General features: G+C 42.7%; 1 protein-coding gene across 3 annotated transcripts in view; it reads right to left on the bottom strand.

Moving 5' to 3' along the window:
• Positions 1–24,858, bottom strand: part of ENOX2 (ecto-NOX disulfide-thiol exchanger 2) — a 53,426-nt gene that overhangs the window by 19,389 nt on the left and 9,179 nt on the right. For 2 of the 3 annotated variants that reach the window (XM_070758321.1, XM_070758322.1), the window contains exons 2-7: positions 21,027–21,149; positions 17,229–17,360; positions 13,381–13,536; positions 7,892–8,098; positions 6,005–6,238; positions 5,577–5,789 (exon numbers count right to left, since the gene is read on the bottom strand). In XM_070758321.1, coding sequence (XP_070614422.1) covers positions 5,577–5,789; positions 6,005–6,238; positions 7,892–8,098; positions 13,381–13,536; positions 17,229–17,360; positions 21,027–21,149 — 1,065 coding nt within the window. The remainder of the gene's footprint in view (positions 1–5,576; positions 5,790–6,004; positions 6,239–7,891; positions 8,099–13,380; positions 13,537–17,228; positions 17,361–21,026; positions 21,150–24,858) is intronic. The other variant, XM_070758323.1, reaches the window with a different exon arrangement.

Raw genomic sequence — 24,858 nt, 5'->3', positions numbered from 1 at the left:
TTTGTCCAACCTTTTTTTAGCCTCCCCCCCATGCCCCGCTCAATGTGCCCCAGGGTTTCGTAAATGTAAAAAATGTGCCGCGGCTCAAAAAAGGTTGAAAATCACTGCTCGAGAGGCCTGAAATGGCCTGTTTCCCAACTTCTGGTGGGTCCAGTAGGCTTGTGTTTTGCCTTCCCCAGGCTCCAAAGGCTTCCCTGGAGCCTGGGGAGGGTAAAAATGCCCTCCCCACCCCCCCGGAGGTTCTCTAGAAGCCAAAAATGCCCTCCTAGAGCCTCGGCGAGCCAAAAATCAGCTGGCTGGCACACACATGCACATTGGAGCTGAGCTAGGGCAATGGCTCACGTGCCATAGGTTCGCCATCACTGCTTTAGAACTTCTCAGTGGGCAGGAGCTGGGGCAAGGCATTGGAAACCCCCCTTGCATGGAGCTCAGGCTCTCAAACCCGGCTGAGCAACATCAGAAATCTTGCCCACGTGTGAGATTTCACTCCCTGCGCATGTGCAGAAGCCGAATCTCACGCCAGCGTGAACACAGGCACATACCAGACATACGCCCGCCCGCACCGGTCACTAGAAGCCCCGAGGATGGGGAAACCCTTCATTGGAAACAGTGGAGTGAAAACCGGATAGCACCACCAAGCATTAAGCATCTAATGCTCTCATTTAAACCGTCAATGAGAAAGCATTAAAGGACCAGATGGTTCAGAACATGAAAAATGAAAGGGGGGGGGGGGTACAGAAGAATTACATTACAGTAGAACCCCGACTTACGAGACTAATTGGTTCCGGAAGGAGGCTCGTAAGTCAGAACGCTCGTATGACGAAACATTGTTTCCCATAGGAAACAATGTAAAGTCAATTAATCCGTGCAACAACAAAAAAAACCCGCGGAAGTTAGCGTTCAGAGACAGCTGCGAAGCGGCGCGCGTGTTTTAAAATGTCAGAGCCGGCCTGGGGGGGTCGGGGGCTTCCCCCCGAGCCCCCCAGGCCGGCTCTGACGTTTTAAAACACGCGCGCCACTTTGCAGCTGTCTTCTGAAACCGAACACGGAAGTTAGCGTTCCGGCTTCAGGAGACAGCTGCGAAGTGGCGCGCGTGTTTTAAAAGGTTGCAGCCGGCCTGGGGGGCTTGCCAGCACCCCCCCCCCAGCACCCCAGGCCGGCTGCAACCTTTTAAAACACGCGGGATACGAGCGCCAAGGAGCTGTCTCCTGAAGCCGAGACAGCTCCTTGGCGCTCGTATCCCGAATGTGAGCTCGGGAGGCGAACAAAAATGTCGCTCCCCTCCCAGCTCTTATCTCGAGTAGCTCGTAAGTAGAGCTGCTCGTATGTCGAGGTTCCACTGTACCTGGAAGTCTCAAACCTCCCAAGTAGAAAAAACGACTTTCAAGTGAAAAGAACAGCGGATGGGGAGGAAGACTGGGCTATCCACCTACCTTGGTTACCTAAACCCCTTTCCAGTCTGCAAAATGTTAGGGAAGATTTTGGGAAGCCCCCATCACTAAGGCAGAAAACAGAGCTGGGACAAATTGGGGCCAGGGAGGCGTCATTCACTTTAAACCTTTTTCCTTGAATGATCCAGAAATTCGTCTGGCAAAAAAACCCCCGGAGCTGCATTCCAGAAGTGGTCGGTGGTGCGAACCTGCTGCAGGAAACGACGCAGAGAGTCCTCAACTTACAACCGCTGGCTTTAGCGACCATTTGGGTCCGCGTAAAGCGGTCTCGTGACTGTTTTCCCCCCCCCATGCTTACAACCACTGCTGTTGTGGTTAGCTCTGGCCCAGCTCCTGCCCCAAGGACTGTGGATGTGGGGGAGACATCCACATGCTGCAGGCCTGTTTTGCCCCCCCCCCCCCCGGTGGAATCTGCTGATGAAGGCTCCTCTGACCAAGAAGACATGAGTGACAGGGAGCAGGAGAGAAGGAGATCAATTATCTAGCTCCTCCTTGGATTCAGAACAAGAGTTAATGATACAGCCAGGCATGCGGAGAGCGATGCATAGGCAGCAACAACTGAGAGATTCTTATCAAAGAAAATGAGGCCACCTGTGGTTGGGTGGGGCTGTGGTCATTAGTGAGGCTGCTATAAAGAGCAGCCTGTGGGTTTGGCCATTGTGGAGGATTATCTGATCGTTGTGTTTCCTGACTGCTTTACTGACTTTGACCTTTTGTGTGCTGATTTTTCCCCACTTTGAAACTAAACCAGAGCAAAGTGTGTTTCACTTTGTGAAAGAAGAAGGACTGTGAATTGCCTCCCAGTTGCAAGCTAAGTATCACCGAACTGATAAGGGACTTGTACAAATTACCAGTTTGTTTGGAGACCAGTGCTCTTTGCTATACCAAAAGGGGGCTTGGTTTAAGTGAATTTTCATTATAAAGAACATTGTTTTGAATTTTCAAACGTGTGTGTGTGTGAAATTTGTACCTGTGAATTTTCGGGAGGAGTCTACCAGAGAGCAGCATTTCCCAGAGTGACGGGATCGAAATTCAGATGCTCGACAGCTGACTCATATTTATGATGGTTGCAACGTCCCCCAGGGATGGGGGTGTTTGTGTATGTTAGGTAAGCCCCCGCCCCCTTTCTAACAAGCCAAGTCAGCGGGGAAGTTGGCTTCACTTAACCACCGCGGGACCAGCTTTTGCAACCGCAGAGATTCACTTAACGACGGTGGCAAGGAAGATCGTACAACGGAGCGAGATTCGCTAAAGAAACGTCTCGCTTAGCCACAGAAAAGTTGGGCTCAGCTGGGGTCGTACGTCGAGGACTCTCTGCAGCTGGTCTTCCGATGGCGTGAATGGCTTGTCGGTCCATCTGACGTTTGCTGACCTTTGACACCGGCCTTCGAAAGCCTGCGATAACTGCCTGCAGAACGTGGCCTTCACCTACCTCAATTCTGGAACCAGCCATGGCTTCCGGCCTCAGTGAGAAAGGTCACCTCATCATCCCCAAACGGACGGAAGGGCCCAGACTCTGCAACCTACATATTTCCTACTCCGAAAGGTGGAGAATTTGGACTTTGGGGTGTATTTTTTTTCCTTACCCATCAAAAACAGGAGAGGAAAGGAGGAGGGAGAAAGTCTGGGATCAGGGACATGCTCCATAGATCTACCGTATTTTTCAGAGTATAAGACGCACCATAGTTTTTTGGGAGAAAAATAGGCTAGGTCTTTAGTCTGGTTATGTTAAGCAGGCCTGGTGGCCATGAACTGTACATCTTTCGTGGCCAAATTGTATTGAACGATATGTATGTTTTGATTGGATTGCTGAGTTGTGGGTTTTTAAGTGGGATTATTGTTTTAATTTGTTTAATTTTTATTGTTAACTGTACTTTTTTATATTATTGTGAGTCCTTTGGGATTTGAAGTCGAATAAATAAATAGAGATTTATTTATTTATTAGAGATTAGAATTGCCCCCACCCTCCTTGCCTTTCGTAAGCTGCTTAAAACCCACCTCTGCCGCCAGGCATGGGGGAAGTGAGATACTCTTTCCCCCTAGGCCTTTACAATTTTATGCATGGTATGTCTGTATGTATGTTTGGTTTTTATAATAATGGGTTTTTAACTGTTTTTAGTATTGGATTATTATTGTATGCTGTTTTATTACTGTTGTTAGCCGCCCCGAGTCTGCGGAGAGAGGCGGCATACAAATCCAATAAATAAAATAAAATAAAATAAAATAAAATAAAATAAAATAAAATAATAAATAAAATAAATAAAATAAATAAAATAAATAAAATAAATAAAATAAAATAAAATAAAATAAAGTAATAAATAAAATAAATAAAATAAATAAAATTAAATAAAAATAAAAATAAAAAATAAAATAATAAAATAATAAAATACACCCTGGTTGAGGATAAAAAACGGTTTCTAAAACACTTCTCTCTCTCTCTCTCTCTCTCTCTCTTCAGAGAGAGAAACAATGAGAAAAGTAGCAAAGAGAAGATTGCTTTGCTAGCAAAGCATGGAAAGAATCTGCAAGGAATTGAGTGGCTTAAAAGTGTAATAAATTAAATTAAAATGGTTTCACTCGTTAGCACCTCGTTAGGGCTGAAAAAAAGGTGGGCGATCCGCTTTGCTAGCAAAGCACTTAGAAGATCATTCACTGGTCTTAGGGCTGAAAAAAGGCTCCTAAAGCCCAGAAGCCCAGCTGATTGCTGGAAGAGGCAGCTGTGAAAAAAGCAGGCAAAGGCAAAATCACTTCACTAGCAAAGCAGGAAGATCACTTCACTTGTTAGCACCTCGTTAGGGCTGAAAAAAGGCGGAAGATCTAGCAAAGCAGGAAAGATCGCCTCACTGGCCTTAGGGCTGAAAAAAGGCGGAAGATCGTTTCCGAGCACAGCACGGAAGATCGCTTCACTGGTTAGCGCACCTGATTAGGACTAGAAAAAAAGCTTCCGAAAAGCTACATTCAGAGTATAAGATGCATCCAAGTTTTCAGCCTCTTTTAGGCGGGAAAAAGGTGTGTCTTGTCAGGATAAGTACCTGAGATAATACAGTCATCCCTCGATTTTCACGGGGGTTACGTTCCAAGACCTCCCGCGAAAATCGATTATCCGCGATATAGCGGCGCGGAAGTAAAAACACGATCTGCGCATGCGTGCCGCTTTTCCATGGAAAAAGGGCGCGCATGCGCAAATGGTGTTTTTACTTCCGCTACATACAGCTCGCCGCTAGTCCGCCCGCCGGCCCTTCGCTCGCCCTTCGCTCGCCCGCCCGCCGCTCGTCCGCCGCCCGCCCGCCCGCTGCTCAGTGCACAAGAGAGGGAAAGCCTTCTCCAGGTCCTGTCGACTAAACAATGTCGTCTGGCGGGCCCCAGGGGAAGAGCTTTCTCTGTGGCGGCCCCGGCCCTCTGGAATCAACTCCCCCCAGAGATTAGAACTGCTCCCACCCTCGTCTTCCATAAACTACTTAAGACCCACCTATACCGCCAGGCATGGGGGATTTGAGACATCTTTCCCCCAGGCTTATTATAACTTATGTTTGGTATGTATGTGCTGTTTGGTTTTTAATTATGATAGGGTTTTTAGTTTTTTTTAATATTAGATTTGTGCCATTATAATATTGTTTTTATTGTTGTTGTGAGCCGCCCCGAGTCTTCCGAGAGAGGCGGCATACAAATCTAATAAATTATTATTATTATTATTATTATTATTATTATTATTATTATTATTATTATCTAGTAAGACAGTTTGGTGTTATATAATATAGAACAGAGAGTATAGTTTTGATACTAAGAAGAAGTAAAAGTCTTCTGAAGAATTCCTGCTGTAGTGTCTTCATTCCGAAACCTCTCCAGTTCCTGATAATTTTTCTACTTCTGGGCTGGCGGCTTCTGAACGCATCTCTGACATGTCTTATACTCCGAAAAATACGGTATCTATTCGTTATAATGGCAGAATCCTTTAGACATGCGCAACAGGTGGCTCTAAACACTTAAGCAGGTGAATGCATATTTTAGATCTACATCTCCTCTGGTTTGATCTTCTCTTCTGTGGGACACATAAGAGGGCAATGTCTACATTTTGCAGGCTGAGCAAAGCCCCCAGAGTTACAAGGATTTTACACCCTCACTTACACTGAGCAAGAATCCCCGACAAAGCCAGTTTGAACTTCTCCTTTGCTTCCTCCATTTCCTTATCGTGGGCCGCTTTCTCATTCATCAGCCGGCGGATGTGGCTGTTGACCGATTGGACCATGGTGTAGAAGCTGTTGGCCGTCCGCCGGTTCACTTCCCCCCTCTCCAGCCAGGCCAGCAACGTCTGGACGGCTTCCAAAAACTTGGCATCCACTGAAGGGAAGAGGAGAAAAAAAACAACAAAAATCCAGTTGGGTTACAAGCACACCCCTTGTTGGCTGGTAGCTGATAACTGTCAGATGGCCCTGGCCCTGTCTCTGCCTCAGATGCAGAGCACTCATCAGAGACTTCCCCAGATTCCAGGACTGGCGGGCCACTACCCTTATGCTTTCGCCATCTCTTTCCCAGTGAAAAATATCCCCAAATACCTTTTAGCTTCTCAACCACCAGACTGCACTCATAGTCTGAATAGTTCACCACGGGAGGTGGGGAGGGCGGGAGGAAGCGCTCCTCCGTCTTCCTCTTGCGATGGCGTTCTTCTCTGGCCAACATCCTCTGCTTGCATTCCCACTCATACAGATCGTCCCGGGCTTCGGCAAAATCCACATGGAGGCGTCCCGTATCCTTTTTGTCAGTGCTGGAACCCAGCCGGATGCGATAACCTGGTGGGGACAAAATTCATTAAGTCTCCAGTGGCGGCAGGCAGCTGTATTCTTCTCGGCCTCTCAGTGCTTACAACATTGGGGTTTCCACGCTATTCTGCCGGGCTCTATGGTATGAGTCTCCCGAAAATCCAAGGGTACAAATTTCAGACACATACACACACTTGAAAGTTCAAAAACAATGTTCTTTATCACAAAAATTCAAAAGAAACAAAGCACCCTTTTTGCATTGCAAAGAGCACTCGTCCCAAAACAACCTGGTAGTCTGTACAATCCCCTTAATCAGTCCTTAAGTACTTAGCTAGCAGCTGTGAAGGAACATCACAGCCCTCCTTCTTACGCGAAGTGAAACACACTTTGCTCTGCTTTGGTTTCAAAGTCGTGAAAAATCAACAAAGTCCGGAAACAGCAAGGCACGGTCCTGAAGAACAATGATCAGATAATCTTCCACAACGGCCCAAGCCAGCACACTGCTATTTATATCAGCAGCTCTAATTACTGGAGCCCCACCCAAACACAGGTGGCCTCTCTTATCTCCTGTAATATTTCTTCAATTGGTCTCTTTGATGCATTATTCTGCGCATGCGGGTGTCTAACACTTCCTCATCCGAATCGACCGAAGATAATGGAGATTGGTTTCCTGGGCTGTGTGCCAAGCCCCCCTCTTCCAAGTCACCCCACCTTCTTCTTCGTCGGAGGAAACTGCACTATCTGACTCTGTCGGCAATAAAACAGGCCTATGACATGTTGATGTTTCCCCTGCATCCACCTCCACATTCCTTGGGGCAGGAGCTGGGCCAGGGCCAACTACAACACACGCTGTCAGATAATCACATTTGAAGAAGGCAAACAGCTTAAATCTTTGTTTAGAGCCCTAGTTCCCAATGAGGGGCCCACGCCACATAAGGGAGCAATTTCATTTTTAATGGGGGTTGCCCTGAGTCTTCAGAGAGGGGCGTCATAGGAAAGAAAGAAAGAAAACCAAAGAAAAGAAAAAAGGATGGAAGGAAGGAGGAAGGAAGGAAGGGAGAGAGAAAGGAAGGAAGGAAGGAAGGAAGGAGGGAGGGAGGAAGAAAGAAAGAAAGAAAAAAAAAATAAAGGAAGGAGGAAGGAAGAAGAAAGAAAGAAAGAAAAAATAAAGGAAGGAGGAAGGAAGAAGGAAGCAAGGAAGGAAGGAAGGAAGGAAGGAAGGAAGGAAGGAAGGAAGAAAGAAAGAAAGAAAGAAAGAAAGAAAGAAAGAAAGAAAGAAAGAAAGAAAGAAAGAAAGAAAGAAAGAAGAAAGAAAGAAAGAAAGAAAGAAAGAAAGAAAGAAAGAAAGGCCAAATATTTCTGATACTGCTTTGAACCTCAAAACCAGCAAGTGGGAACTAATGTTCCTGAAGCTGACCAGGCTAAGGACTAGCCAGATAAATACCAAGTAGGCAGATTCCCCCTCTCCCTATTTTCCTTCCCCACAACTAAGGTGCAACTTATACTCCGGTGCGTCTTATACTTTGAAAAATACGGCATACGTTTAATATCAGAGAATAGTAAGAAATATAAGTGTGTAAGTTAGGAAAATGCCACCTAGCGGACATGGCCAGTGCAATTCAAAATACCTAAATTATAAAGAAATTCTGTTCCTTCTCTGAACAATCTCAAAAGAGTTCCCACCTGACAGATAAACTGCTTTATCTACCATATATTCCTCAGCGAAACGGATATGGCAGAAGTGTTTTTTGCTCTTCCGAAGGGCTACGATCTCTCCGCACTTCTCAAAGATCTCCACAATAGTCTCGTCGGTCCCGTTTTCTGGCAGCCCTCCAACAAACACGGTCTTGCACCCAGGAGGCCTCTCCCTTATCGTTGGAGGAGGAAGATCTTGAAATATGAGAGGAAAAATTTCCATGAGCAAAAGGTAATCGGGTGGTCAGTCATTTATAAACTGATAACAACTGCCTGCAATTGGGGGGAAATCTAATTATTAATTTTTTTTAAAAAAAAAATATGTTTCAACATATAAACATAGAAGAAAAAGATCTCATGATCCATCTAGTCTGCCCTTATACTATTTTCTGTATTTTATCTTAGGATGGATATACAGTGGTACCTAGTGATACGAACCCCTCGTGATATGAACTCTTCGTGATACGAACCCGGGGTTCGGAAATTTTTTGCCTCTTCTTACAAACTTTTTTCGGCTTACGAACCCACCGCAGATCGCAAAATGGCGCTCCGCTGGGCACCGCCACCCGGCTGTCACCTTTTAAAACAGCCGGGGGGTTTCTCGGCGTTCTCCCTTTGACGTCTTCGTGACGTCAAAGCTCCGCCCATGGAATTCCCTATTGGGATTCCCCACCTCCTTTCAAGCCTCCAGATCGGCCGAAAACGCTGCTGCCGATCGCAAAAACGGCGCTCCACCGCGCGCCGCCGCCCGACTGTAACCTTCTGAAACAGCCGGGCGCTTCTCCGTGGCCTCCGGAACCCAACCCCCCCCGGCTGTTTCAGAAGGTGACAGCCGGGCGGCGGCGCTTCTCGACGGCCTCCCGAACCCGAACCCGAAAAGTTCGGGTTCGGGAGAACGCCGAGAAGCCCCCCGGCTGTTTTAAAAGGTGACAGCCGGGCGGCGGCGCCCAGCGGAGCGCCATTTTGCAATTTTTTTTTCTTTTTGCACGGATTAATCGCTTTTACATTGTTTCCTATGGGAAACAATGTTTCGTCTTACAAACTTTTCACCTTACGAACCTACTTCTAGAACCAATTAGGTTCGTAAGATGAGGTATTACTGTATGTTTACCCCCGGCATGCTTAAATTCAGGTACTTAATTTAAATTCAGTCATCTTTCCTTAAACAGTTTGTTGTCTGGGTACAAATATCTCTATGCAACAACCTTCAACATTTACAACATCATTCACATTAATATTAATTCTCTAATCTTAGATTCAGTAATGGGCTGCTACCCCCATGGGGGGAAACTCAATGGGGGTAGTAAGTTTATGCACTATTTATTGAATACTTAATAGTTTTTTTATTGTCCTTCCTTCTTTAGTACCTTAGTATGATCCTTAATTATTATTTTTATTATTATTATTTATTAGATTTGTATGCCGCCCCTCTCCGAAGACTCGGGACGGCTCACAACGGTAATAAAAACAGTATAACAATGGGACAAATCTAATCATAAAAATATATAAAAACCCCAATAATTAAAAACCACACAGCACATACGCACCAAACATGAAATATAAAAAGCCTGGGGGAGATGTCTTAGTTCCCCCATGCCTTGCTTTTACAATAGGAAATCATTAAATAGTATGTTTTTACCCATAAATGCTTCAATCATTTAAATCATTATCTAGAACTTAATTTTTATAGCAATTCAAGAAAATTGAGCTACTTGCCTAATCTGTTATCATACTGAACCCTGGTGGGTTCAGTACAAAGCCTTAAAATGTTAAAATGTCCTCAACAAATAATGATGCCTATCATTTGTCCTTTTTGTGGCTAATGTGAATTAATCAACTGAAAAAGAATCCAAGCATCTATTTGAAATCTTGGTCGGTAGGCCGCTCCCACTCAGTCACGGGACCTTTAAGCCATGCCCGGTTACAAGATTGTCAAACCACTCCTACCAGGTCACATGGCCATCAAGACACACCCACAAAATAAGCCACGCCCAAACTGGCAGTAAAAAAATTGGGCAGCCTATCATTGCTTGGATTTATGGTACATTAAACAGTTAATAAGCCTACTCAATATCAACTTTATTTGATTAGTCAATCGACCATATCAAAGCAAGAAAAAGGACCACATCGGTCATCATAAAACTGTGACTGGTTAAAATACAGTAAAATTGGCTAAAATAGAGGGAATTTGAATAAATAATAAGTTAAAATGCAGTATAATAAGCTAAAATTGAGTAGTAAAACATGAGAATATAACTCGTGCAAAGGATTATATTAAACAAAACTAAGATACTGATATAAAATATTCTTAAGTAAGTTCATCTCCTTTGCATGCCTACTCATTTTTCCTCTTAGCGTCTCTTCTAATAAGAATACAATAATGATAACATTGCGCATAATTATCCTTATCATCATAAAAGAGGCTGAAAACTCAGGTGTGTCTTATACTCTGAATGCAGCTTTTTTCAAAGCTTTTTTCCCCAGCCCTAACTAGGTGCTAACGATCTTCCCAGCTCTTATCTTGCAGGTTCTTTCATTGTTACTGTCTGCAAAGAATGTTTTCCAAGCTCTAAGTCTTTGCAGAGTTTTTTTCATTATTCTAACTTGCTCCAAAAGTTCCTTTCCAGCGCTAACCAGGTGCTAACAATGTTCCCAGCTCTTACCACTTGCAAGATCTTTCACTGTTACTCTCTGCTAAGAATGTTTTCCAAGCCCTAAGTCTTTGCAGGTTTTTTTCCATTGCTCTAACTTGTTCCAAATGTTTATTTCCAGCCCTAACCAGGCACTAACAATGTTCCCAGCTTGCATAGTCTTTATTGTTATTCTCTCCAAATAAGGTTATTTTTAAAAGCCCTAACTAGTGGATAAAATTATGTGCTGAAACTGACCAGATTAAGAATACTAGCCAGATGAATATCTGGTAAGCAGATTCTTTTCCCTATTTTCCTCCCCAAAAACTAAGGGGTGTATTATATTCCAGTGCGTCTTATACTCCCAAAAATATGGTACATCGCATTGCAATGAGGGTCAATCAGACAAGCAGTCCAAAGGAACGGCTTGAGGCCAATTGGCCACATCCCATTCTTCAATATTTCATTATACAGTGTTCCCTCGATTTTCGTGGGGGATGCGTTCCGAGACCGCTCGCGAAAGTTGAATTTCCGCGAAGTAGAGATGCGGAAGTAAATACACTATTTTTGGCTATGAACAGTATCCCAAGCCTTCCCTTAACACTTTTAACCCCTAAATTACAATTTCCCATTCCCTTAGCAACCATTTAGATTATTACTCACCATGTTTATTTATTAAAGTTTATTTTAAAAAAATGTTTTTTAAAGGCAGACAAAAGTTTGGCAATGACATATGACGTCATTGGGTGGGAAAAACCATGGTATAGGGGGAAAAAACCGCAAAGTATTTTTTAATTAATATTTTTGAAAAACCATGGCATAGACGTTCCGCGAAGTTCGAACCCACGAAAATCAAGGGAACACTGTATACCTTAAAATCACAAAAGCAACAAGACTTTCAAGATTCTGCCATTCAGCCTAGTAACAGAGCCAGTTGTCCGTTCCTACAACATAAATGTTACAACATGGTTCATTTTTTTTACATGTACTTTAAGTGCCTTTTTCTTTGTCCACAACATTTTGCAAGCTAAGCCAAGGTTGGTGCAGCAAAGCACCATTTTGACATACTTAAAAGGTCCCAATTTCAGCACCCAGATTAACACTGATTTTATTCCAGGCCCTTCAGCCCTTAATATACACGACAGCGCAGGTAAATAAGCCTTTATTTAAAAAAACCAAAGGTGTACGTTAATTTTTTTTCCCCTTACACCAGTATTTCCCAACCTTGGCCACTTAAAGGAAACTGGACTTCAACTCCCAGAATTCCCCAGCCAGCATTTGCTGGCTGGGGAATTCTGGGAGTTGAAGTCCAGATTCCTTCAAGTAGCCAAGGTTGGGAAACACTGCCTTACACAACTGATGTGTAGCCATGCAGTAATGGGCCGCTACCAGAAAGGTCAGGTGGTGGTAACGTTTTTTGCCCCTCACCCCCGTGTGTGATTTGGCTTCTGAGCATGCACAACAAGTGAAATCTTGTGGGAAGATGTTCGTGCGAGTAAGATTTCAGTGATTTTTGTGCATAAGCAAAAATATTAACGAAAATCATCGAAATCTCGCTCCTCACACAAGATTTTGCATGCACAAAAGCCAAATTTTGCGCCAATGGGTGCGTGCGCGCCTGCCAGACACATGCATGTTCGCGAAGGTCCTTCGCTGTAGCCATGCCTGTAGCTGGTCAACTTGACTTTACAAGGCATTGTCACTTCCCACCTCTTTCAAAGATCTCTGAAACCAGATCTCTGCAACACTGCAAACCTTCCCTTGATCTACCGTTAGACCCAGGCTAACATCAGTGGGTGATTTTTTAATTATAAAGCCCTACATGGCATAGGACCAGACTATCTCCGAGACCGCCTTCTGCCGCACGAATCCCAGCGACCGGTGAGGTCCCACAGAGTTGGTCTCCTTAGGGTCCCGTCAACCAAACAATGTCGGCTGGCGGGACCTAGGGAAGAGCCTTCTCTGTGGAGGCCCCGGCCCTCTGGAATCAACTCCCCCCCGGAGATTCATACTGCCCCCACCCTCCTCGCCTTCCGAAAGAGTTTAAAAACTCATCTTTGCCGCCAGGCCTGGGGTTCCTTAGATCTTTCCCCCTGACCAATGAATGTTTTAGTTTGATTGTTGAATGAATGACATTGATAGTTTTTTTAATTAGAATTTTAAAGATTGTTTTTTTAAAATAATAATAATAATAATAATAATAATAATAATAGTAATAATAATAATAATAATAATTTATTGGATTTGTATGCCGCCCCTCTCCGTAGACTCAGGGCGGCTAACAACAATGATAAAAACAGCATGTGACAATCCAATAATAAAACAACTAAAAACCCTTATTATAAAACCAAACATACACACAGACATACCATGCATAACTTGTAATGGCCTAGGGGAAAGGAATATCTCAATTCCCCCATGCCTGGCGGTATAAATGAGTCTTGATAAGTTTACAAAAGACAGGGAGGGTGGGGGCAATTCTAATCTCCGGGGGGAGTTGGTTCCAGAGGGCCGGGGCCGCCACAGAGAAGGCTCTTCCCCTGGGGCCCGCCAAATGACATTGTTTAGTCGACGGGACCTGGAGAAGGCCACCTCTGTGGGACCTTATCGGTCGCGGTAGCAGGTGGTTCCGGAGGTACTCTGGTCCAAGGCCATGTAGGGCTTTAAAGGTCATGATACATTTAAATGTATTAATTGGATTGTTATTACTGTTTATGGTTTTTCTGCACATGCTGTGAGCTGCCCCGAGTCCTTGGAGAGGGGCGGCATACAAATCCAATTAAATCTAAATTGCAAGGATTTCCCACAGGCCTTCTGGGTGGTCAGGGGCCTGAAGGCAAGGCTCACTCGGATTAGGTGGAAAGAGCGTGCAGCTTTTGCAGTGAACGATCTCCTTGGCCATTGGCATGTCGGAAAGGATGGGCGGTGGCACCATTCCCAAGCCAGGCATCAGCGGATTAATCGGAGGGATGCCCGTCATCATTCCAAGGGCGGGGTCGAAGTCTGAAAGACACAAAGATGTCAGGCGTAAGCGCGCAAGAATCCCAATGAAGATTCCAAGTGGATTACGCGCCTGTTAAGAATCGAGAGGGCCAAGTGTTAGGCCGAAGCCATCGTTTGAGTTGAAGGTTTTGGCCTACCACAACTAAAACTATACTGTGGGAACTGGGGAGAGGTGGTTGTATGAGAGGGAAAAATACTAGCCAGAACAAATTATTTCCAGAATAATAATATTATAATACTAATAATATATTTTAATAAAAAATGTAAATTGTATTATGAAGATACAAATAATAACATATTTTATATACTTACATATATGGACTAAATTACTATGAAAAAACCTCTATGTAGTGAAAACGCTTTAAATTGTCTCTTTAGTACCCTTTTTATGATGTTTACCATTTACATTACACTATGGAAAATGTTTTTTTTTTCTTTATTGTTTGCTTGTAATGTTACTGTTTTTCTGTTTTAGAAACATAGAAGTCTGACGGCAGAAAAAGACCTCATGGTCCATCTAGTCTGCCCTTATACTATTTTTTGTATATTATCTTAGGATGGATATATGTTTATTCCAGGCATGTTTGAATTCAGTTACTGTGGATTGACCAACCATGTCTGCTGGAAATTTGTTCCAAGTATCTACTACTCTTTCAGTAAAATAATATTTTCTCATGTTGCTTTTGATCTTTCCCCCAACTAACTTCAGATTGTGTCCCCTTGTTCTTGTGTTCACTTTCCTATTAAAAACCCTTCCCTCCTGAACCTTATTTAACCCTTTGACATATTTAAATGTTTCGATCATGTCCACCCTTTTCCTTCTGTCCTCCAGACTATACAGATTGAGTTCATGAAGTCTTTCCTGATACGTTTTATGCTTAAGACCTTCCACCATTCTTGTAGCCCGTCTTTGGACCCGTTCAATTTTGTCAATATCTTTTTGTAGGTGAGGTCTCCAGAACTGGACACAGTATTCCAAATGTGGTCTCACCAGCGCTCTATATAAGGGGATCACAATCTCCCTCTTCCTGCTTGTTATACCTCTAGCTATGCAGCCAAGCATCCTACTAGCTTTTCCTACCGCCTGACCGCACTGTTCACCCATTTTGAGAAGTCACTACCCCTAAATCCTTTTCTTCTGAAGTTTTTGCTAACACAGAACTGCCAATACAATACTCCGTTTGAGGATTCCTTTTCCCCAAGATATTGACAAAGTTGAACGGGTCCAAAGACGGGCTACAAGAATGGTGGAAGGTCTTAAGCATAAAACGTAAGCATAAGACTTAATGAACTCAATCTGTATAGTCTGGAGGACAGAAGAAAAAGGGGGGACATGATCGAGACATTTAAATATGTTAAAGGGTTAAATAAGGTCCAGGAGGGAAGTGTTTTTAATAGGAAAGTGAACACAAGAACAAGGGGACACAATTTGAAGTAAGTTGGGGCAAAGATAAAAAGCAACTTAAAAAAATATTATTTTACTGAAAGAGTAGTATATCCTTTGAACAAACTTCCAGCAGACGTAGTTGGTAAATCCACAGTAACTGAATTTAAATATGCCTGGGATAAACATATATCCATCCTAAGATAAAATACAGAAAATAGTGTAAGGGCAGACTAGATGGATCAAGAGGTCTTTTTCTGCCGTCAGTCTTCTATGTTTCTATGTTTCTAATCCCTGGGATATGGGCTATCAACAGTGTTGACAGTTCTGCCAGCAAGAAACCAAGCACATACACACACACAAACACACAAAACCCCAGCTTGTGCATATAAATAGCCCTTGTCAAAACTTGAGCCATTGAGCCAAGTCATGGGTTGCACTGAAACTAAGTAGGAAAACAAAATAGAGAACAATTTGCATGTGTCTAAATAACTCAGTTTATATCCCACCCCCCCAAATTAATAGAAGATGGGAAGTAAGAGACGGGGATTATCGCCAGTGCTTCTGCAGCATGTCAACACAAAGTTTTTTATTTTTATTTTTCTTTAAGTATACAGTGTTCCCTCGATTTCAACGGGGGATGCGTTCCGAGACCGCCCACGAAAGTCGAATTTCCGCGAAGTAGAGATGCGGAAGTAAATACAGTACACCATTTTTGGCTATGGACAGTATCACAAGCCATCCCTTAACACTTTAAACCCCTAAATTACCATTTCCCATTCCCTTAACAACCATTTACTGACCATTATTACTGGTACTCACCATTGAATAAGGCACTTAGTGATCCTGATATTTATAAACATAATTATTTATTAACAATAATTATTTTTCTTGTTATTTATTTGCAAAAATTATTAGTTTGGCGATGACATATGGCGTCATCGGATGGGAAAAACCGTGGTATAGGAAAAAACCCGCGAAGTATTTTTTAATTAATATTTTTTGAAAAACCGTGGTATAGGCTATTCGCGAAGTTCGAACCCGCAAAAATCGAGGGAACACTGTACTGTTCAAAAAAATAAAGGGAACACTCAAATAACATATCCTAGATCTGAATGAATGAAATATTGAACATCAGCAAAGTTGAATGTGCACAACAGCATGTGAAATTGACTGTCAATCAGTGTTGCTTCCTAAGTGGACAGTTTGATTTCACAGATGTTTCATTTACTTGGAGTCATATTGTGCTTAAGTTCCCCCCCCCCTTTTTTTTGAGTAGTGTATATTGTCTGGGTCAATTTACTTGTACATAATAGTAGTAATAATAATAATATTATTCATTTATATCCAGTGATGGATTCTAAATCCCCAGAGTCCCTTGGAAGTTGGGCCGCATACAAATCCAAATAATAAATGATAAATAAATAAATCCCATCACTACCGGTTCATGCATGTACACGCTTCTGAGCATGCGCAGAAGCTTCTGGGATGGATAGGCAGAGACTCCCACCATCGCTGCTACCAGTTCGTAAAACCGTACCATACCAGTAGCAACCCACGCTCCTTATACCTAGTAATAATCTTCCAATTTCTAATTTCTATCCCTTGAAAAAATAAATCACATATTAAAAAAATATTCTGTCCTCTTTCTTCTTTTATCTTTAATGTTAACCTATCCATTTCTGCACAATCTAGTATTTTTCTAATTATATTTTGCTCTGTAGGAGTCTCCTCATTCTTCCAGTGTTGTGCAAATACAATTATTATTATTATTATTATTATTATTATTATTATTATTATTATTATTATTACTATTACTACTATTACTATTACTATTATTATTATTATTATTATTATTATTATTATTATTATTATTATTTATTAGACTTGTATGCCGCCCCTCTCCGGAGATCCGGGGCGGCTCTCAACATACAATACAAAACAATATGTGTATTTATTTGTTTATTTGTCAAGTACATATTAGTGGTATACAAAGATATAATAATATTTATACACATGATACTAGTTTAAGTTTGTATCTGTTGTGTGCTCGTGTGTTGTTGTGGTTGAAGCTGAAGTAGTCGTTGACAGGAAGGATGTTTCAGTTCTCGCTGCTGTTGAGAAATGTAGTATTAAATATATGTTCCCTTTGTCATATTTTTCTGGTATTATAAAAGGTATTTATTTTTCAGGGAGAAGGGAAGGTTACACTGTTCAGGGCAGAAATCTCATTTTGGGGTGTGTTAATGCTCTAAGAACGATGTTATTTGACCCGTTTTGCACTCTTTAGGACCAGGAATGTACTTACTAGGTAAAGGGGGATCTGCTGTCATTCCCATTGGAGCCATTCCTAAATTATTCATTGCGGTGGTCCAGGCTGTTGGGTCAGACATGTTCAAGTCCATCGGAGTAGAGTTAAGGTTCAGACTTTGGAGGTTGTCTGCAGAGGAGGACACAATTAGCACAAGAGTTCAAAGTCAGCAGTAAAATCTACTTACTTACCGGTTCGGAAGCCCCCATCAAATGTGCTTATTCACCCTCTGCGCATGCACAGAAGGCTTTGCGTATGTGCAGAGGGCTAAAAGAAAAAAGAAAATGGCAATGTCTTCACCAAAACACTGGCAGCCGCCGCCACCAGTACGCCCAAACCAGTACCATTTTGGTATGAGTGAGTATGGCTGTATGGTATTAAATTTGGGGTTTTTAGTTTGTTTTAATCTTGGACTTCTGAATTGGTTTTTATATTTTTATACGAGAGTCGCCCAGAAAGTAATGCACCACATTTTTTCAACAATTATTTATTGAACACAATGAAACTTACACACAAGAAAGAATGACGTCTCTTCTATACTCCCTATTTTTCAACGTAATCTCCATCCCTTTCTATGGCCTTCCACCAGCAAAACACAAGGACGTGTATGCCCTGTTGGTACTATTCCTTGTTCTGGTCACAAAACCAGTTCTGCACTATGCCAATCACCTCTAATGGCCTCACCCTCAATGCCCAGCGACTAACCGTACTTCTGTCGACTGCAGATTCTCCATAAACTGTACACACATATTTGTGAATGTTCCCAACAGTTTCTTTTTCCGCAGTGAGAAATTCAATGACGACACGCTGCTTGTAACGCACATCACTTAGAGACGCCATTTCAAAACACTGCTGGAGCTATGCTTTCAGTCTGAATAAACGCAAAATTTATGCACGCACTCCTGACAATTCAAATAATGTATATCTAAAGTTTCGCATTCATACCATTACTGTAGTTTGAGAAAAAAAATGTGGTGCATTGCTTTCTGGGCGACCCTCGTATGTTGGGAGACGTCCTGCATCCTTGGAGAAAGGCCACATATAAGTCCAATCAATCAATCAATCAATCAAGTTCACCCTTGCTTTTGAACCTACTCAACATGAAGGGAGATTTTGTTTTAAAACTGGTATCTTTCCTGGGGGAAGAGCTTCGATGGAACCAGAGAGAAAATATTATTTGAATAAAGAGTAGGAGAGAACTCCAATTACAGAACAGGATGTAACAAGAGATTCGAAGTCCTTTATGCCATGAGAACTCACTGGGAAATATACACTCCCTGCCTTGAATAAGGATGCGGTCTTCGCAACGCCAGAACTTGAGGGTGTCAGGGTTCAATCTCAAAATAGATGTTTGCAAAATAGAACTTTGTGGGCACCTCTCATAGCCGCTAATGATCCCCTGACTGGCAGGTGCACAACCCCCTAAAATCCAGAAGTAGTACCATGTGTTCTTTGCACCCAACCCTTAATGGAAGGTTCTTGCTGCCAAATTCCTGGTCTGAAAAACAGACCCAGATTAAGAACAGGGAAAGACCATCCCCGTCCCGCAGTAACATACAAACTCATCAAGGGATGGGAAGGGAGAGAGTGGCTGTGGCAAATATATTCCTGGAGTTGTCTGTAATATGGTAAATGATTTAGCTTTACTAGATAAATGGTCAAAGCAATGGAAACTGCAGTTTAATGTTTCCAAATGTAGAATAATGCACTTGGGGAAAAGGAATCCTCAATCTGAGTATTGTATTGGCAGTTCTGTGTTAGCAAAAACTTCAGAAGAGAAGGATTTAGGGGTAGTGGTTTGGCTGCATAGCTAGAGGTATAACAAGCAGGAAGAGGGAGATTATGGTCCCGCTATATAGAGGGCTGGTGAGTCAATATATTTTCAGCAATATATTTAGGTCAGGTAAAAATCAATATTCCATGTAAAGAGTTCTATTGTATTGGCAGTTCTGTGTTAGCAAAAACTTCAGAAGAGAAGTATTTAGGAGTAGTGATTTCTGACAGTCTCAAAATGGGTGAGCAGTGCGGTCAGGCGGTAGGGAAAGCGAGTAGAATGCTTGGCTGCATAGCTGGAGGGATAACAAGCAGGAAGAAGGAGATTGTGATCCCGCTATATAGAGCGCTGATGAGACCCCATTTGGAATAATGTGTTCAGTTCTGGAGACCTCACCTACAAAAGGATATTGACGGGCTACAAGAATGGTGGAAGGTCTTAAGCATAAAATGTATCAGGAAAGACTTCATGAACTCAATCTGTATAGTCTGGAGGACAGGAAAAAAAGGGGGGACGTGATCGAAACATTTAAATATGTTAAAGGGTTAAATAAGGTCCAGGAGGGAAGTGTTTTTAATAGAAAAGTGAACACAAGAACAAGGGGACACAATCTGAAGTTAGTTGGGGGAAAGATCAAAAGCAACATGAGAAAATATTATTTTACTGAAAGAGTAGTAGATCCTTGGAACAAACTTCCAGCAGACATGGTAGATAAATCCACAGTAACTGAATTTAAACATGCCTGGGATAAACATATATCCATCCTAAGATAAAATACAGAAAACAGTATAAGGGCAGACTAGATGGACCATGAGGTCTTTTTCTGCCGTCAGACTTCTATGTTTCTATGTTTATATATTTACAATGGGTCACTTTTGGTTGGTCAGCCAAAAGTCATGAATTCTGTAAGTCATTTGTCTCCAGATGTCCAAGAACCTCAACACCTAACATGTCTTTGTTGATTTGGGTGATGACCAACTTTGGATGGTCAACGAACTGCTGTAAGTCAAGGACTACATTTATCACCCAAGAATCTGCTACTAGGATCAAAGAGGTACTAAAATGTCTAGATTCTAAGAATCTGAAACCGTTCTTGGATGTTCTGGTTGTTTTTTTTAATTATTATTGTATTGAGGTCTTTAACTGTAATAAAGGTCTATAAACATAAACATTATAGAATTATTGCTGTCGTGATGGAAATATCTTTCCGTTTCTTCCCCTTATTCTTAGGACGGTTCTCATCTTGGTTGAAGAGAAAACAGAAACAGCTCCCTTTTTAAATGTCAAAGGGATTTTCTGGTACACACAAGGCACAGGTGAAATGCAATCCAATTGCTCACCCAATAACTGGGAAATTGAGTCCAATTCTTAAGTCCAGAGAGTACACACACAATCTTGAACAGCACCAAAACCACGATCTTGACGAAACAATGAATCAGATAAACTGCCATGAGGCTAAAACACCAGGATGCACTTTTATCTGTAGCACTAATTACAGCAGCCCCACCCAACCACAGGTGGCCTCATTTTCTCTTGTAATAATCCTTCAGTTGTTGTCTCCTATGCATCACTCTATGCATGCGTGCATGTGTCATTAATTCTTGTTCAGAATCCAAGGATGATACAGATGATTGATCGCCTCCTGGGCTGTCTGCCAAACTCCCCTTTTCCCTGTCACTCATGCTTCCTTGGTCAGAGGAGGCTTCGTCGGCAGATTTCATTGGGAGCAAAACAGGCCTGCGACATGTGGATGTTTCCCCCACATCCACCTGCACATTCCTTGGGGCAGGAGCTGGGCCAGAGCTAACCACAACAACCCCCAGGTTGAGAACCACTGATAGAAATCTCACAATTCAGGCATCGGATAAGCTAGACATACCAAGATTTCCCCCACGCCAATTTTGATAACAGTATTGGTTGTGTTCTTTAGATCTCTCTAATTCATTATCAAATGCCTCCAAGGAACAAGCTCAGTTCATTTCTTATATTCTCCAAACAGGCAGCCCAATTTACCAGCTTACCTGGCAATAGGTTAATTCTCTTCCGCTTCTGGCTTGTCTTCCCTTCATTTTCAGCAAATCCTGTCCTGTTGTCCGGTGGCAAGGGGAGGCTGCTACCAAGGTCAGAGGGCAGCTGGTTTAGCCCTAAGAGAGAGATGGAAAATGGGCTTAGCAATATTTTCCAGGTCGCCAAGACAGAACGATTAAAATATTCAAAAGCGTCTAAAGAATTCTAACCCAGGGCAGCTAAGATTAAAAACAATGCAATCAAAGCAGGCAGGATAATTTTGAGAAACAGAAAATATTGAACTCCTAAAAAGGACTTAAAAATCTGGGTGTATTAAGGTTTCATTTGGTGCCCCAAAGAATTCAGTGTCAGTACTTTTAGCATGAGTTGCCTTATGATAGTAATGTGCCCTCCCCGTCACAACCTCTATCTTGGTGTCCCCCCGTTTCTCTGTCCACTTGCCTTTCTTACTTTAAAAGGTAAATAAAGTCAATAGAAAGTCACAGGGGGAAAAAATTGGAACAAAATTCATAAGTGGTTAGAAGAAATAACACAACCTAAAATAAATAAAAAACCGGAAACATTTTTATTAGATATATTCGATGAAAAAATGGAAAGGAAATGTCGATACATCATTTTACCCTAACCCAACCTCTAGACCAGTGTTTCCCAACCTTGGCAACTTGAAGACATCTGGACTTCAACTCCCAGAATTCCCCAGCCAGCATTTGCTGGCTGAGGAATTCTGGGAGTTGAAGTCCAAATATCTTCAAGTTGCCAAGGTTGGGAAACACTGCCCTAGACTACCCGTGAAAAATGAATTTCCGTGAAGTAGAGGAAATATATTTTTTAATGTATTTAATGAATATTTGGACTTTTAAAACCCACCCTTTGCATTTAACAGTCATTCTATAATGTGATATCCTACCAGTTTCTTTAATAGAGTACAGTAGTACTGCAGAAGAATTTTATGAATGTTTAATGGATTTAAATTTTTAATGGATTTAAGCCCCCTTGGAAAACCCATGAAGTAGCGAATCCGCAAAAGATGAACCGTGAAATAGCGAGGGATTACTGTAATAAAAAAGAAAACGGAGTCTACTTTTGTCTTGCATGAATCACAATACCTTTTGGAACTTGTCCCTTTGGAACAAGGTACAACCTAAGGGACATAGAAACATAGAAGACTGACGGCAGAAAAAGACCTCATGATCCATCTAGTCTCCCCTTATGCTATTTCCTGTATTTTATCTTACAATGGATGTATGTTTATCCCAGGCATGTTTAAATTCAGTTACTGTGGATTTACCAACCAGATCTGCTGGAAGTTTGTTCCAAGCATCTACTACTCTTTCAGCGAAATAATATTTTCTCACGTTGCTTTTGATCTTTCCCCCAACTAACTTCAGATTGTGTCCCCTTGTTCTTGTGTTCACTTTCCTATTAAAAACACTTCCCTCCTGAACCTTATTGAACCCTTTAACATATTTAAATGTTTCGATCATGTCCCCCCTTTTCCTTCTGTCCTCCAGATTACACAGATTGAGTTCATTAAGTCTTTCCCAATACATTTTATGCTTAAGACCTTCCACCATTCTTGTAGCCCGTATTTGGACCCGTTCAATTTTGTCAACATCTTTTTGTAGGTGAGGTCTCCAGAACTGAACACAGTATTCCAAATGTGGTCTCACCAGCGCTCTATATAGCGGGATCACAATCTCCCTCTTCCTGCTTGTAATACCTCTAGCTATGCAGCCAAGCATCCTACTTGCTTTTCCTACTGCCCGACCACACTGCTCACCCATTTTGACCTGGACAACCCTGCAAAGCTTTGAAAGCTACAGGAACGCTTCCTTGATGGAAGCCCATACCTCGGAGACCACTAATGCCATAGGAGGTGTCTGGATAAATGAGCATTCAGGATTACTTCCTGGGATCTACTGAAATGAACTCCTGCTGTCAAGTCCCATCTCCAACCAAACCTGCCTCTTGCTGACAGAATCTTTACGGGATGGTGTCAGTTCACACCACGCTAATCCCGAAAGCCCTCGTAGAGAGAAGCAGCATCGGACCTCGGAACATGCCTGGAATGGTTGGAGAGCCTTAGGCACTTCAGAATGATAAACATTGGACTGTAATAATGGAGCCTCCGCTTTCCGTATGGAATCACAAGGGAGGAATTCTTTCTCCTCTTGCAAAGAAGTGAGGGGGTTAGAATGAATGACCCACTTGTAGCCAACATTGCCCACAACTGGAGCTGTGACCCATCAGTCAAAAAGAGGGCTGCGAAAATATTTACTGCCCCCTGCATCCTGGACATAAACTGTTTAAACTCTGTTGTGGTTAGCTCTGGCCCAGCTTCTGCCCTAAGGACTGTGGATGTGGGGGAGACATGCACATGCTGCAGGCCTGTTTTGCCCCCCCGGTGGAATCTGCTGATGAAGGCTCCTCTGACCAAGAAGTCATGAGTGACAGGGTGGAGGAGAGTGTGGCAGACAGCTCAGAAGGAGATCAATTATCTAGCTCCTCCTTGGATTTAGAACAAGGGTTAATGATACAGCCACGCATGCAGAGAGCGATGCATAGGCAACAACAACTGAGAGATTTTTATCAAAGAAAATGAGGCCACCTGTGGTTGGGTGGGGCTGTGGTCATTAGTGAGGCTGCTATAAATAGCAGCCTGTGGGTTTGGCCATTGTGGAGGATTATCTGATTGTTGTGTTTCGTGCCTGCTTTGCTGACTTTGACCTTTTGGGTGTTGATTTTTCCCCGCTTTGAAACTAAACCAGAGCAAAATGTGTTTCACTTTATGAAAGAAGAAGGACTGTGAATTGCCTCACAGCTGCAAGCTAAGTATCACAGAACTGATAAGGGACTTGTACAAATTACCAGTTTGTTTGGAGACGAGTGCTCTTTGCTATACCAAAAGAGGGCTTAGTTTAATTGACTTTTCATTATAAAGAACACTGTTTTGAATTTTCAAACGTGTGTGTGTCTGAAATTTGTACTTGTGAATTTTTGGGAGGAATCTACCAGAGAGCCCGACAGAACAAACTCCAACCCTCAAAATGATGCGACAGAGTACTGCACACCAAGACAACTAGACACAAGAACAGTTTTTTCCCGAACGCCATCACTCTGCTAAACAAAGGCCAACACTGTCAAACTATTTACTAAGTCTGCACTACTATTACTACTAGTTTTTTCTCATCATTTCTATCACCCATTTCCTCGCACTTAGGACGGTATGACTGTAACTTGCTGCTTGCATCCTTAATATTTTTATTAATATTGATTGTTTCTTCATTGTTTATTTGACCCCTATGACAATCATTAAGGGCTGTACCACATGATTCTTGACAAATCTATACAGTGATACCTGGTCTTACGAACTTAATTGGTTCCGGGACGAGGTTGTAAGGTGAAAGGTTTGTAAGACGAAACAATGTTTCCCATAGGAATCAATGGAAAAGCGATGAATGCGTGCAAGCCCAAAACTCACCCCTTTTGCCAGCCGAAGCGCCCGTTTTTGTGCTGCTGGGATTCCCCTGAGGCTCCCCTCCATGGGAAACCCCATCTCTGGACTTCCGTGTTTTTGTGATCCTGCGATTTCGCTGAGGCTCCCCTCGCTGGGAAACCCCACCTCCGGATTTCTGTTGCCAGCGAAGCGCCCGTTTTTGCGCTGCTGGGATTCCCCTGCAGCATTGCAAAAACACGGAAGTCCGGAGGTTGTGTTTCCCATGGAGGGGAGCCTCAGGGAAATCCTAGCAGTGCAAAAACGGGCGCTTCGCTGGCAACAGAAGTCTGAAGGCGGGGCATCCCAGTGGCAGCGGCTTGGGTTTGTAA

Source organism: Erythrolamprus reginae, chromosome 8, assembly GCF_031021105.1.
Source record: "Erythrolamprus reginae isolate rEryReg1 chromosome 8, rEryReg1.hap1, whole genome shotgun sequence".
Taxonomy (NCBI): Eukaryota; Metazoa; Chordata; class Lepidosauria; order Squamata; family Dipsadidae; genus Erythrolamprus; species Erythrolamprus reginae.
Note: the sequence above shows the minus strand (reverse complement) of the source record. Positions and strands in the feature narration are given on the sequence as shown.